The 15,751-nt window shown below is 37.5% G+C and overlaps 1 protein-coding gene across 1 annotated transcript; it reads left to right on the top strand.

Moving 5' to 3' along the window:
* Nucleotides 1-4,421: 4,421 nt before the first annotated feature.
* On the top strand, nucleotides 4,422-14,620 carry DEK1 (calpain-type cysteine protease family). The gene is made up of 29 exons (XM_079054823.1): nucleotides 4,422-4,747; nucleotides 4,878-5,036; nucleotides 5,392-5,642; nucleotides 5,753-5,935; nucleotides 6,036-6,171; nucleotides 6,304-6,434; nucleotides 6,544-6,658; nucleotides 6,760-7,639; nucleotides 7,722-7,832; nucleotides 7,907-7,965; nucleotides 8,052-8,214; nucleotides 8,286-8,559; nucleotides 8,645-8,795; nucleotides 8,881-8,992; nucleotides 9,080-9,245; nucleotides 9,348-9,418; nucleotides 9,540-9,631; nucleotides 9,733-9,895; nucleotides 9,980-10,051; nucleotides 10,142-10,519; nucleotides 10,602-10,717; nucleotides 10,808-11,105; nucleotides 11,198-11,529; nucleotides 11,615-11,966; nucleotides 12,051-12,476; nucleotides 12,551-12,679; nucleotides 12,745-13,263; nucleotides 13,358-13,594; nucleotides 13,897-14,620. Exons 2-29 carry the CDS (start codon nucleotides 4,912-4,914, stop codon nucleotides 14,200-14,202), a joined length of 6,348 nt encoding a protein of 2,115 aa, XP_078910949.1. The 5' UTR covers nucleotides 4,422-4,747; nucleotides 4,878-4,911; the 3' UTR covers nucleotides 14,203-14,620.
* Nucleotides 14,621-15,751: the final 1,131 nt, after the last annotated feature.

The following is a 15,751-nucleotide window of genomic DNA, read 5'->3' as shown; positions in this document are numbered from 1 at the left end:
CTGTATCACAAAGACACCAAGCATATTGAACTACTGCATCAGACTGTAGTCTGGAACTACTGCTAACTAAACGGGCCGACATTGTGGCTGTAGAACCGTTCCTACTGGAAGGAAACTCACCTCCTTAGGCTGGCTGCTGAAATGTTGCTTGTGAACTGACTGACTGTTGCTCCGGTAACTCCCCCGCTACAATTCCCAAAAGACACTTAATCAGACACTGATAACTAATCTTAGGGTAAAATGACTATTTTACCTCCCCTGGTCAAAGTCAACAATCTGTTGACCTGACTCGCCGAGTTGGGTCGCCAAATCGTCGAGTCCCTATCTTTCCTTCTACTCCCCTTCCCGACTCTACTCGTCGAGTTTAGCGAAGACTCGACGAGTTCTCATTCTATAATAACATCAGGTCAACCTTTATTTGACTCGCCGAGTTGTATGAACAACTCGTCGAGTCCTCCTTCATCATATGAACACGTCCAGTCTGTGACTCGCCGAGTTGTATGAACAACTCGCCGAGTCTGTTCTTACAGGTAAGGAGATTGCCTTGGACTCGCCGAATCCCTCTACACTCAGATATATGTCTTAACTCACCGAGTCTTTACTCCACTCACTAACGGACTCACTACAACTGAACAGGGAATCTAAGACTCGCGACCGGACTCGTCGAGTCCGAAGAACGACTCGCCGAGTCCTTTGCATGCAGTTTCTATTCAGTCGATTCTAATCAGTTTTAGTGCATCCAATTCATAGATCTGGGCTTCTGGGACAATCTGAACACGTAAAGTTGCTAACTTTACGTGTATCTACGATGCAATGAAGCAATAACACTCAAACTTGGCTATAATGGGGGTTACTTGTCTAGAACAAGGCCATGGCTGCCAAAAGGTGGCCTTCTTGAGCTCCTGGAACTCAAGAGAAGCTAGATTCGAGATATGACTTGATTACAAGGCTTCATCACTAGGGATTTGGGGTTTTTGAGCTCAAAACCATCAATTTGGGGACAAACTAGATCTAGCAATACAATAACCAAGATGAAAGCTTTATTACCAGAAAGGATGGCCAAAGAGGAGTATAATCTGGATCTACTTCTTCTTCCTTGAGTTCTTCTACCTTCTCCTTCTTCTTCTTGCTCAACAATGCACCAAGATTCCTTCACAAGGGCAAACATCACTCACACACACTTCTAGGAGGCTAGGGTTTCGGGAATAAGTCTGAGAGGTGAAAGAGGTTGGTTTGGGGCTATAAGGACGTTTAAATAGGGTACAAACCCTAAGAATTAGGGTTTCATCCAGACTGGCAGACTCGCCGAGTCGGGAATGGACTAGTCGAGTCACCCCACTAAGTCCACGTGCATTCCCGCTTCTACTCGACGAGTCGGGGCTACTGACTCGCCGAGTAACCCTAAGAGAGGAAATTCAATATTTAAATTACATACCAGGAATGGGGCGTTACAGTGTATGTGTATGTTGAGCAGCTGGGTCTATGTGTTATTACTGTGTGTATTGAGACTTCGGGTAGTCTCCAAGGTTGTTGATAAACCACATGGCCTGCTGTTTGCCCGTTGAGACTTCAGGTAGTCTCCAGGGTTGCTAATAAACCATAGTTGTTTATTTTGTGTTGTGTTGTATGTGGTATTTTGGGGAACTCACTAAGGTTCGTGCTTACAATTGTTGACTAAATGTGTTTCAGGTACTTCTGATGATCGCGGAAAGGTGAAGGCTTGATTGTACACATTCACCTGCAATTTATGATTTCGGATATTGCGAGACTCTGATATTTTGACGATGACTTGTATTTGACGTTTGCGATTTTCTTGGGATGTTTTTTATGAACAATGGTTTTATATGAATTTAAAAATGAAAAATTTGGTTTGGCAATTTGGATGTTACACTATAAGTCACAAAAGGTCCATGTTCAGAAAACCTTTTTACAGAAAAGGTCTACATAAGTTACCATTTACATAAGATAATGGTCCTTATGTAAATTATAGTTACAGTCCCTATGCATGATTTGTTTTTGCAAAAATAGTCCTTGTAAGTCACCATATATATACCAATTTGACAACTAATGTAAATCCATGAAAGAAAAACTATATCAAAATATTTATTTATGTTACGTACTAACAAAAGAATCCATTAATTAAACCCAAATTAAGAACATTTGAAACTAAATATAACAAATTTGTTAAAAGGACCAACTAATTTCATGAGCTTTTTTCATGTAGACCTCGAAACTCCCAAACCACCATGAGATTCTGTTTTCTTTCCACGTCTCCTAAAATGAATAAAAAAATTATTTGCATCGTTAGTATTGTTGCTGTTTAATGAAATAAAAAAAGGAAATAGAAATTTAAGTAACCTTTTAGAGGTGGATGTTTCACTTCGATTGAAACTATGAGATGCACAATTTTTACATGTCTTTTCACGGTGTTCATATTCACCAGATCACGAACACCTGTGTCTTCTTTTAGATTAATCAGATGATTTAATTCTATTTTTCTTGGTCGTCCAGGCGGGAGTTTGATAATAGGTGAATATATTTTGTCCCTATCTTTTTGCGCCAATTGATCGTGTCCGGGCATCGGAGCAATTTGAAAAAGCATTTGCCGCTTTAAATTTCTCTATAGTGAAATAGGGATGAACATAGTTGTCCCAGTTAGCATCCCTTATAAAAGCAATAAAAGTTGTTGCATGTACATATTGCGACGCTCCACAACTATATTTTCTTTCATCTAGGTTGACCTCCCAAGGTTTTCCCTTGTAATTCACTTCAGCTTGATTGTCACAACTTCTAATAACTTCATATTCACCCAAGTTCTACATCGAAAAAAATTAAAAAAAATACATTATATATATATATATATATATATATATATATATATATATATATATATATGTATTATTGAAGTGAAAACTAAAATACATAGTCATTCAACTAAATAATTGAACATGCTTAGCTTAGCGATGTCATTGAGATGATTCTTAGCAATAGGAACCAATACACCATTCCATGTATTCACCAACTTCATTTTCTTATCAAACGTTTCATAATCTTTTCCCCAATTATATAAAGAGATCAAGCATGGGTTTATAACACAATTTACCTATCCAAGAATTAAATGTTTCTGAAATATTATTAGTAATCTAATCACACTTGGAAGTTGTACCGAACTTGCTTCTACTCCATATTTTTTTATGATTTTTATTTAGATATGCAATGACATCTTCATTTTTATCACACATTCTCAAAAGGTGTTTAAACTATTCATCACTTGTAATTATAAATTTAATGTTTAATTCACAAAGAAAGCCATAAATTAACTTGATAATCGTAGCCGATTGCAACATGGAAGAGGCGAGAAGACAAAAACGAAAGTCGACGTTGTGTGTTTGTTGATCGACAGGATCTGCTGCTGTGATCGTATAATGTCAGCAGTAAAGGATTTATGCGATTTAGAGAGTAAGGGTACTCTTATCCATTTAGGTTGGTTTTTTTTTTTTTTTAATGATTTTAAATTGTAAAAGATGATTATTAAATAATAAAAACTATTTAAAAATTAGATTTTGGTAAATCCGGTATTTTAAAATATTAATAAGGACAAATATAATATTTTAGGTTTAAGTCAGATAAATATTGTTTATATTTTAGGGTAAATCCGGTATTTAGACCTTTAATAAGGGTATATACGAAATTCTCTCGTTCTTTAGTTTACTTTGATCCTCTCCTTTACATCTTCGATAATCTTAGCATTTTGTGTAACTAATCTTGTATAACAATTATAAACATGGGGGTTTTACCCAATCGGCAAATCCTGCATACTACTTCATTTAATTGAAAAACTAAATAAGATGAGACGATCGATCACGTTATCGACAATACATTAAGAAACAAAGAGTTAAGCTTAGTCGATCACCATGATTTCTTGATTATAACTTATAAAGTTATTAAGAAGCCCAAAATGGTAGCTTTCAAATATATACCCTTAGTTAGGTCCAGCCCATTCGGCTTCAAATTTCAAACCCTAAAGTCCAATATAAACCCAATAATTATAAACCAAAATTTTCAATCGTAGACTATCAAGTTTGACAAATTTTCTTATGGGTCCCCCTACTTTTCAACTAATAGAATTTTTAATCAACACTTTTCCACTAATTCTCCACGAAACCGGGTTTTTTTTCTCGGGTAATTAAGTGGTAGAAATAGACCAAAGGTGTCTGAACGATAAGGTTTCCCCACGTGCGGACGCAATCACTCTGTACACGTACCAATATATTTCTCAGTCAAGAACCACCGCTCGTTTCTCATTGGCTGTGTAGGCCACGCGCCACCCTCCAGCTACTCGACTTGAATTGCTCTGAGACAAGCATATGCAGCTGCTGTTATTTTATCATTATTTACAAAACCACTATCCAGTATCCCCAATCTTTTACTCTTTCCTCCTCTCAAATTTCGCTAAAAAGCTCTCATTTTTTTTCACTGTGTGTTTGAGTGTGAAACTGCGTGTAAATAGGAGCTCTAACAAATCGAAAAGGGGTTTCATACGGAAGAAGAAAATTCCAAAACTTGGTGTTGCTGAAGTCGTCCATCGCTACATTCTTCAAAACCCTAACTTCCTGATTTTGTTTATTGATTACATGACGGTGCTATCCAGCTGAAAAAATAAACTAAACCCTAGTTTCTCTAGAACTCAATTTCGCGTCCTAGAAGTTATCACGATGTTATTGGCAGCTGAAACCAGTTCAGTGAAGTAAGTTGTTTGCTTCAATTGCATATCTTTTTGGTTTCAAAGTAACTTAGTTAGGTTGGATTTTATGTTTTGTTTTACATTATATGTTAATCACGCTTTGATTTGTTTCTGTATATTATCTGCGGCGTAGTTGAAAAGCTAGAGAGAAAAGGGAGGAAGAAGCCATGGAAGGGGATGACAGGGATGTAATGTTGGCATGCATAATATCGGGAACCCTTTTCTCTTTCTTGGGGTTGGCTTCTTTTGCGATACTTTGGGCTGTTAATTGGCGGCCATGGCGGATATACAGGTACTTCTCTTCCTTATTTCCTGTTTTGTTAACCAGTTTTTGTCGTTTTGGGTTCTCATTTGAAGCAATGGGGAATTCAATAGCTTTTTTTGACTACTGTTTCTTTATCACGAGATCACCTCATGTTACATTTTTCAGCTAAACAGAACTCGAAAGTTAAAAATAGGAAGATTTGGAAATTGGGTATATAAGTATATAACAGTACATTTTGAACCTCTTAAATGTTCAACCATAAGTAGGGGACTTTAGATTAACATGCCTTAAGTTATTAATCAGTTGGTTTCAATTTGTTCATTTTGAACCTCTTAAAAGTTATCACCTAACACTTTCTGTTATTGTTGTCATATTTGCTCAGTTGGATCTTTGCTAGAAAATGGCCAAGTTTCCTCCAAGGCCCTCAGTTGGGAATACTATGTGGTTTTCTATCCCTCTGTGCATGGCTTGTTGTCATTTCTCCAATTGTAGTTCTTATCACATGGGGATGTTGGTTAATCTTAATACTTGGGAGAGATATTATTGGTTTAGCAGTAATTATGGCTGGAACTGCTCTTCTTTTGGCGTTCTATTCCATAATGCTATGGTGGCGAACACAGTGGCAAAGCTCAAGTATGATTCAAATCTCCCATATCCATTTTCCTTTAAGTTTACAACATCTTACATATATATCATGCATTTCTAAAAGATATTAAAGGGTACAAATGTCGTTTCATGAATAGGAGCTGTTGCTGTTCTTCTTCTTCTAGCTGTTGCACTCCTCTGTGCATATGAACTATGTGCAGTTTATGTTACAGCTGGTTCAACTGCCCCACAACGGTATTCACCTTCTGGATTCTTCTTTGGGGTCTCAGCAATTGCTTTAGCAATCAACATGCTCTTCATTTGCAGAATGGTGTTTAATGGTAGGTTGTCACTACTCACTTGTGACCTATAACCTATTCTTTCTTCTTCTCTCATGTTTGCTTATTCCTCATTGTACTTTTTGTGCTCAAATCATTACAGGAAACGGTTTGGATGTTGATGAATATGTTAGAAGCGCATACAAATTTGCTTATTCTGACTGCATTGAAGTTGGCCCAGTTGCATGTTTACCAGAACCACCAGATCCAAATGACTTATATCCTAGACAATCTAGAAGGCAAGTACCCTTTATCCCTTTTCCAATCTTTTATTATCTATTCATACATTTACATGGTCTTTTCACAAAAAAGATTGCATCTTTATGAATCTTGCGACATATTTTCACTAACAGGAGTAATAACTCTTTCAGGGTGTCACATCTTGGGCTTCTTTATCTCGGGTCACTTCTTGTACTTCTTGTGTATTCTATATTGTATGGCTTAACAGCAAAGGAGTCAAATTGGCTCGGGGCTATCACATCAGCTGCTGTTATAATTCTTGGTATATATATACATATTAAACCAATGCTACTCCTAATTTCCTAATTCCCTATCTTCCTTAATTTCTTGATTTCTATCTACTTTTTGACACCATAAATCCGATTTCCTAGATTGGAACATGGGTGCCTGTTTATACGGGTTTGAGCTTCTTCAAAGCCGTGTCATTGCTCTTTTTGTTGCTGGTGCTTCTCGTGTCTTCCTGATATGCTTTGGAGTTCATTACTGGTATTTTTTCTAATTTTCTATTCCTCTAATCTTTATACATACACACACACACACCTTTTACCTTTGTTTCTTGAACTTTTGAGTGTTCTTTATCTGGATAGGTATCTTGGACACTGTATAAGTTATGCGGTTGTGGGGTCCGTCTTACTTGGCGCAGCCGTGACTCGCCACCTGTCAGTCACAAACCCTTTAGCAGCAAGAAGAGATGCGTTACAAAGCACTGTGATTCGCCTCAGAGAAGGGTTCAGAAAAAAAGAACAAAACAGTTCTTCAAGTTCATCAGAAGGATGTGGTTCAAGTGTGAAACGTAGTAGTAGTGCAGAAACTGGTCATTTAGGTAACAATTGGAATCATGCAGAAGGAATCAACAGTGAAAAAAGCTTAGATAGTGGAAGACCTAGTGTAGTTCTACACAGTAGTTCTTGCAGATCAATTGTCCAAGAAGCTGAAAGAAACTTTGACCAAAATAGTGATGAGTCAACTTCAAATCAACAAACACTTGACTTGAACTTAGCTTTGGCGTTTCAAGAAAAGTTTAATGACCCAAGAATAACGTCTTTGTTGAAGAAAAGGGCAAGAGAAGGGGACATTGAGTTGACTAATTTGTTACAAGATAAGGGTTTGGATCCGAATTTTGCAGTGATGTTGAAAGAAAACGGGTTGGACCCCACAATACTCGCGTTGTTGCAAAGGAGTAGTCTTGATGCTGATAGAGATCATCGTGATAATACTGATATTATGATTAGTGATTCAAATGGTGTTGTTGATAACACTTTGCCTAATCAAATTTCATTATCTGAAGAACTTAGGATTCGTGGACTTGAAAAATGGCTTAGAATCTTCAGACTCCTTTTGCATCATATTGCTGGGACTCCAGAACGTGCATGGGTTCTTTTTAGTTTTGTGTTCATTGTTGAAACTGTCATTGTGGGGCATTTTCGTCCAAAAACAGTCGAAGTCATTGGTGCAACACATCAACAGGTATAAAGGGTTTCCTTTGTATACAAAATCTTTATGAAAGTTGCTTCTTTTTTTTATCTCTAATCTACAAAAATGGTTACAGTTTGAATTCGGGTGTGCTGTTTTGCTACTATCACTTGTTATCTGTTCCATTATGGCTTTCCTTCGATCACTACAAGCTGAAGACATGGTGATGACTTCAAAACCCCGAAAGGTAAACTACATTTTTTGTAATTTCTTTTTCTATTTTTTTTCTTTATTCATGAACTCTGTGTTTGAATTTTTCAGTATGGTTTTATCGCTTGGCTTCTAAGCACTTGTGTTGGTCTGTTGCTGTCTTTCTTAAGGTACAATAGTTTAATTTTTCAATAGATTCACAAGTAAAATATTTTTTTTTTTTTTAAGTTTAATCCATCTTCAACTAATATTTCAGCAAATCATCTGTTCTTCTTGGATTATCTTTAACCTTACCACTCATGGTGGCATGCCTTTCTGTTGCAATTCCAATTTGGATACACAACGGGTACCGTTTTTGGGTGTCAAGAGTTGACTATGGAGGTCAAGTAGGAAACTATCGAACACTTTGGATGAAAGAGGTTTGTATCTACTTATCTTTAATCTTCTTACTTCTTACCCATTAACTTATTAGCTTCTAAAATATTTTCAGGGAGTTGTACTTTCGATTTGCATATCAATCTTTATTGGATCCGTATTAGCCCTAGGTGCAATCGTATCTGCAAAGCCTTTAGAGGATTTAGGCTACAAAGGGTGGACAGGTGGCGACAACAGTATCAAATCTCCATATGCATCTTCAGCTTACATCGGATGGGCCATGGCTGCTGTAATCGCATTGATAGTTACAGGACTCTTACCAATTGCCTCATGGTTTGCAACTTATCGTTTCTCTTTATCTTCAGCCATATGTGTCGCCATATTTTCAGGTAACTTTTCTCACGTTTATCTTATCTTCTTCCTTTTTTATAATAAAAACTGTATTCAATTTACCATTATGCCCTTTTTCTGTAGTTGTTCTGGTCGCATTTTGTGGGGCATCATATCTTGAAGTTGTGAACTCTAGAGATGACGACGTACCTGAAAAAGCCGATTTTTTAGCTGCATTACTTCCTTTGGTTTGCATCCCAGCTTTGCTATCGCTTTCCTCTGGTTTGCTTAAATGGTATATCTCATATTATATCTAATTACAAAAAGAGTTTTGAAGGGCGATTAATCATTAATTGATTATTTTTGTGGGAAATTTTCAGGAAGGATGATAATTGGAGACTTTCACGAGGTGTTTATGTGTTTGTCATTATCGGACTTCTTCTTCTTCTTAGTGCAATTTCGGCTGTAATTGTCATAATTCAACCATGGACGGTAATTCCATGTTTAAATACTTACTATTTAGGGTTTATGATTTAGGGTTTTATGTTATAACTTTATTTATGTTTTGTATGACAACAGATTGGGGCATCTTTCCTTTTACTTCTACTCCTCATTGTTCTAGCTATTGGAATCATCCACTTTTGGGCTTCAAACAACTTTTACTTAACAAGAATGCAAATGTTTGTTGTTTCTTTTCTTGCATTTCTACTCGCCCTTGCTGCATTCTTTGTTGGATGGCGACAAGGTACACAAAAACCTCATCATTTTCTTTTATCTTTTTGATTTTTTTTTTGTTGATAACCTTCATGAGAGACACATAATCAATACTTTTTTTATCAAATTAAAGGGAGATCTTTCGTTGGAGCTTCGGTTGGTTACTTTTCATTCTTGTTTCTTCTTGCTGGCAGGGCATTGACTGTAAGTTTATATAGAATTATAAATACAAATCTACAATCATGTTATATTATTGAAGCTTATCTTTTATAGGTTTCTTATGATAAACTTTTTATTTATTTATTTATTATTATTATTCCAATAGGTGCTTCTTTCACCTCCCATAGTAGTATACTCTCCACGTGTTCTCCCTGTTTATGTTTACGATGCTCATGCTGATTGCGGGAAAAACGTCAGGTTCGTAGGAAATCGGAATCACCAATTCCCACTTCGTCGGAATCTCCAATTCCCACCTCTTTAAATGCTTTTCTCTAACACAATCTACTCTTGTTCAACAGTGTAGCTTTCATTGTCCTCTATGGGATTGCACTAGCAATTGAAGGGTGGGGTGTTGTTGCAAGCTTAGTAATCTATCCACCATTTGCTGGAGCAGCTGTTTCAGCAATTACACTTGTTGTATCATTCGGGTTTGCAGTCTCTCGACCATGTTTGACTCTCGAGGTTTGACTTTGACCCAAGTTATACTTTAATTAAAAAAAACATTATTTTCCACTAAAAAACTGAATTCTTTTCTTCAATTAACAGATGATGGAAGATGCTGTACACTTTCTCAGTAAAGACACCATCATTCAAGCAATCGCCCGTTCTGCCACCAAGGTATATAAAAATCCAGTTATTTTTAGTAGTTAATAACTTAATATTGTTTTTCTTTGATTTATATTTTATATAAATGATTTTTTTTTTCAGACAAGAAATGCTTTATCGGGAACTTATTCGGCCCCACAAAGGTCTGCTAGTTCAGCTGCTCTTTTAGTTGGAGACCCAACTGTTACACGTGATAGAGCAGGAAACTTTGTGCTTCCAAGAGCAGATGTTATGAAACTAAGAGATAGATTAAAAAACGAAGAACTAGCAGCTGGATCGATTATTAGAAAGATAAAACACGGGATATGTTTCCAACATGATTCAACAAATGATGTAGGTTACAGAAGAGAAATGTGTGCACATGCACGAATTCTAGCTTTAGAAGAAGCAATCGATACTGAGTGGGTATACATGTGGGACAAATTCGGTGGCTATTTACTTCTTTTACTCGGTTTGACTGCTAAAGCAGAACGTGTACAGGTCAACACATGAATCCATGAACCCATTTCATGTGAAGTAATTTATGTTTTATTCGTGTTAATGTTTTAAATTTGGGTTACAGGATGAGGTTCGATTAAGACTCTTTCTTGATAGCATTGGTTTTTCGGATCTAAGTGCTAAAAAGATTAAAAAATGGATGCCGGAAGATCGTAGACAGTTTGAAATTATACAGGAGAGGTAGAAAAAGTTATCCGAATCGAGATACTCAATTTGTTATCTTGATTCTTGGAAACCCTAATTTGACACTTTTTGTATTTGGGATTTTAGTTATATACGAGAGAAGGAGATGGAAGAGGAGATGTTGATGCAGAGACGTGAAGAGGAAGGGAGAGGTAAAGAAAGGAGAAAAGCTCTTTTGGAAAAAGAAGAAAGAAAATGGAAGGAGATTGAAGCTACATTGATATCATCGATTCCAAACGCCGGAAGTCGGGAGGCTGCCGCCATGTCAGCCGCCGTGCGGGCGGTAGGCGGTGATTCCGTTCTTGATGATTCTTTCGCCCGTGAACGTGTTTCAAGTATTGCAAAAAGAATTCGCGCCACTCAATTATCTCGTCGCGCCCTCCAAGTAATTCCCAATTCCCATTTCATCAAAATCATAATTTTATCATTTTTTTTAAAAAAAAAAGTTAAAATTGAAATTATAATTTTGGGTGTCAGACGGGAATACCGGGTGCGGTGTGTGTTCTTGATGATGAACCGGTAACAAGTGGAAGATACTGCGGTCAACTGGACCCCACGATATGTCAAACACAAAAAGTTAGTTTTTCAATGGCGGTTATGATCCAACCGGAGTCAGGGCCCGTTTGTCTCTTGGGAACCGAATTTCAAAAACAAATTTGTTGGGAAATTCTCGTGGCGGGGTCCGAGCAAGGAATCGAGGCGGGACAAGTCGGGCTTCGACTGATAACCAAAGAAGACCGCCAAGGAGACAGACAGTCTACCGTATCAAAAGGGTGGAATATCGGTGCAGCATGCATCGCCGATGGAAGGTAATCCAATAGGTTCAAATGATATTTTTGTCAAATATAGTGTTATGTCATGTACAGATAATATTAAAAAATTTATGATTGCCAGGTGGCATACGGTGACTGTGACGATTGATGCGGATTTAGGGGAGGCGACGTGTTATTTAGACGGTGGATTTGACGGGTATCAGACCGGATTACCGTTGCGGGTAGGGAATGGGATTTGGGAACCGGGGACTGACGTCTGGGTGGGTGTCAGACCGCCTACGGATGTGGACGCGTTTGGGCGGTCGGATAGTGAAGGGGCGGAATCGAAAATGCATATAATGGATCTTTTTCTCTGGGGGCGATGTTTGTTGGAAGATGAAATCTCCGCTCTTCCTGCCGCCATGGGGTCCACCGATTACAATATGCTTGATCTCCCTGAAGATAATTGGCAATGGAGTGATTCTCCTCCCGGGGTATGTTTGTATATCAGTATGTATGGGTCCTAACAGATCAAGATCACCACATAACACAATGTTTGGTTTGACTTTTGATGATAGGTTGATGAGTGGGATAGTGATCCTGCTGAGGTGGATTTGTATGACCGTGATGACGTGGATTGGGATGGGCAGTATTCAAGTGGGAGGAAAAGGAGATCGGAACGTGAAGGGGTGATTGTGGATATGGATTCTTTTGCAAGAAGGTTGAGAAAACCAAGAATGGAAACACATGAAGAGATTATTCAACGAATGCTATCGGTTGAACTTGCTGTGAAAGAAAACCTTTTGGCTAAAGGAGAAGCACACTTTACAGATCAAGAGTTTCCTCCAATTGACAGGTCATTGTTTCTTGATCCAGACAATCCACCTTCTAAATTGCAGGTTGTGTCTAAATGGATGAAACCAAGGGAAATAGTCACTGAGAATCAGTTGGGTTCTCCTCCATGTTTGTTTTCTGGTGATGCAAATCCTTCTGATGTTTGTCAGGTACATTTTCCTTTTTCTTTTTTTGGATTTTTTTTTTCATGTGGTTGTTTGGTTTAAATTGTGTTTTTGAATAGGGGCGTTTGGGTGATTGTTGGTTTTTGAGTGCTGTTGCTGTTCTGACTGAGGTTTCAAGAATATCAGAAGTGATAATTACACCGGAATATAATGAGGAAGGAATCTACACTGTCCGTTTCTGCATTCAGGTATATTCTGGAGCCTGTGGTTTTGTTGATTGTAATACTATCATCTAACATTGTAATCTTGTTAGGGCGAATGGGTTCCGGTTGTGGTGGACGACTGGATCCCATGCGAATCCCCGGGAAAACCCGCATTTGCCACAAGCAAAAAAGGCAACGAGCTCTGGGTTTCCTTACTAGAAAAAGCATACGCAAAACTCCACGGGTCCTACGAAGCCCTAGAAGGAGGACTAGTCCAAGACGCCCTAGTTGACCTCACAGGTGGGGCCGGTGAAGAAATCGACATGAGAAGCGCACAAGCCCAAATCGATCTCGCTAGTGGCCGATTATGGTCTCAATTACTCCGCTTCAAACAAGAAGGATTCTTATTAGGAGCCGGAAGCCCATCGGGCTCAGATGTCCACATCTCTTCAAGTGGAATCGTTCAAGGACACGCGTATTCCTTGCTTCAAGTTCGTGAAGTTGATGGCCATAAACTCGTTCAAATCCGAAACCCATGGGCTAATGAAGTCGAATGGAACGGGCCGTGGTCCGATTCATCTCCCGAATGGACGGACAGGATGAAACACAAACTTAAACATGTCCCTCGGGTATTTAATATGTTTATGTTTATGTTATAATAAATCATACATGTTGAGATTATATAAATATGGTTTTAATTTTTTGAGCTTTTGATTGTAATAGGCGAGAGATGGGATATTTTGGATGAGTTGGCAAGATTTCCAGATTCATTTTCGGTCGATTTATGTTTGCCGTGTTTATCCACCGGAGATGCGATACTCCGTGCATGGGCAATGGCGGGGGTATAGTGCGGGTGGGTGTCAGGATTATGATACGTGGCATCAGAATCCGCAGTTTAGAATACGGGCCACGGGTTCTGACGCATCGTGTCCCATTCACGTGTTCATAACCTTGACTCAGGTATGTAGTTGTTAATTGTAACAACAAACAACAAAAGGAGTTTAGAAGATCTCTAAACTCCTTTTGTTGTACTGATTACACCATTATAACCGGTAAACAACTTTGCTAGGCTGCTATAGCGGGTTATAATGGTGTAAACAAAAGGAGTTTAAAACGTCTTTAAACTCCTTTTGTTGTACTGATTATACCATTATAACCGGTAAACAACCTGATATAGCGAGTTATAATGGTGTATTTGATACAAATTTAAAAAGTTTAAGGATTTTATATGTATTAATGGAGTGAATGATGTGTGTTTGTAGGGGGTGAGTTTTTCACGAACAACAGCGGGATTCAGAAACTATCAATCTAGTCACGATTCCATGATGTTCTACATTGGGATGAGGATAATTAAAACACGTGGACGTCGTGCAGCTTACAACATCTATTTACATGAATCAGTTGGAGGGACCGATTACGTAAATTCTCGAGAAATATCGTGTGAAATGGTACTAGAACCCGATCCAAGAGGGTACACGATAGTGCCAACAACTATACACCCGGGAGAAGAAGCACCCTTTGTTCTTTCTGTATTTACAAAAGCATCCATCACCCTTGAAGCTCTATAGACTGCATCACATGCACCCATTTTGGCTGGTTTATTATGGACCGGTTCTGTGGGCCGGGTTCTTTTGTGGGCCTGGGAACCGGGTCGAAGATGCTTGAGATTTGGGCTGAAATGTGAACAGGATTGTACTTGTGGCCCGAGGTTAAAGAAGGTTTTGAGGTTGGGGAATGGGGAATATGGGAAGGGTGGAGGGAAGAAGGGGTTTTTTGGGTGGTGTATGATGTATGGAAGGAAATAGGATTATGTAAATGAATAGGAAAGAAGATAGGAAAATTATTGAGTTTAGATATATACATGGGGTGTTGGAAGGGAGGTTTAGTGGGGTGGTGGTTCCTTTCGATTTTTAGCATATCATGTAAATGTCGACTGTGTTTATTGAAATGAGAAATATATCTGCATCTAATCTCACCATTTTAAAAGTTTTGTGAGTTCCTAGACGTGATCTTATCTAGACCTGGCAAATGTGTAGTGTTGAAAGAGATTTTCTAATCTTATCCGTTTAATTTGCGTGCTATGTGAAGTTAATATGTTGAAAGAGATTTCCTAATTTTATCACCTTCTAAACGTGTTGAAAAAATAAGTTAGCAGAAAGAAAAAGGCGAAAACAGGCGAAATTCATAGCATGACAAGTTTAAGCGGAACAAGTACAGGTCCAACCCAATTATTATTATTTTAAATGTGGTTTTAGTTTTGGGTTTGTAAGTAGAGAATAAAAAGTATTTAAATACAAATAAATGAATCATTTTCGATTCTAACTTTATTCATTTAAATTTTGTTTTATGCCATGTCAAATCATTCAATAAATGGGTTTAAATTCCTTAACCGAATCCGTTTATTTTGTATAGAATTCATTTTGAAATATTGTCGTGTCAGTTTTTGCCAACTCTAATATTACTTTTGTATACTTTTAGAGTATTTCCTCTTTCCAAAGGCACTTTCAATAAAGATCGTAGAAATATACGTAGCATGACATCAGAGCTGCTGATATCCAGCACGTTCGTAACTCTCAAAAATTTAATCATCTCATCGATACTCCATCTCACAAAGCATGTTGGAGTGTGTCATATAAATGAGCTTGTGTCTGAATATGTAAAGTTATATTTATTGTTAGGTTCATATGACTTTATATATATTTATATATATATATATATATATATATATATATATATATATATATATATATATATATATATATATACACACACACACACTAGTCGTTTACCCGCGCCAAGCGACGGAGCACGAATAATTTTTTTAGAAATTAGTTTCTAGAGGCGATTATTTCTTTTGCGGCGATAACAAAAAATGTAGAGTTAGGACTGTCTTAAAATATTATTAATCGTGAAACAATTCTTAATAAAATTTTTACCTTCTTAGATGATATTATTACTTAGCATTATTCCAAATTACCCAAATCCATAAATCTGGAAAATATGATATGTAATTATCTGAAATTCTGATATGTACAATGGTTCGGTTCGGTTTTAACTAAAACCGAAACCAAATTCTTTTTTTTTTCTTTTTCTCTATTTTTGGAAGAATTAAATTGT

The sequence above is a fragment of the Lactuca virosa genome, chromosome 6, assembly GCF_052849685.1.
Source record: "Lactuca virosa cultivar CGN04683 chromosome 6, Lactuca_virosa_CGN04683_v6, whole genome shotgun sequence".
Lineage (NCBI taxonomy): Eukaryota > Viridiplantae > Streptophyta > Magnoliopsida > Asterales > Asteraceae > Lactuca > Lactuca virosa.
This window is presented reverse-complemented; position numbering and strand designations above follow the sequence as displayed.

What these genes read in the sequence shown, in the direction of transcription:
- DEK1 (XM_079054823.1), top strand. Translation starts at nt 4,912, where the DNA reads ATGGAAGGGGATGACAGGGATGTAATGTTGGCATGCATAATATCGGGA. An exon ending in TTGCAGAATGGTGTTTAATG is followed by an intron (nt 5,936 to 6,035) that starts GTAGGTTGTCAC and finishes AAATCATTACAG; the next exon opens with GAAACGGTTTGGATGTTGAT. An exon ending in GGAGTGATTCTCCTCCCGGG is followed by an intron (nt 11,967 to 12,050) that starts GTATGTTTGTAT and finishes TTTTGATGATAG; the next exon opens with GTTGATGAGTGGGATAGTGA.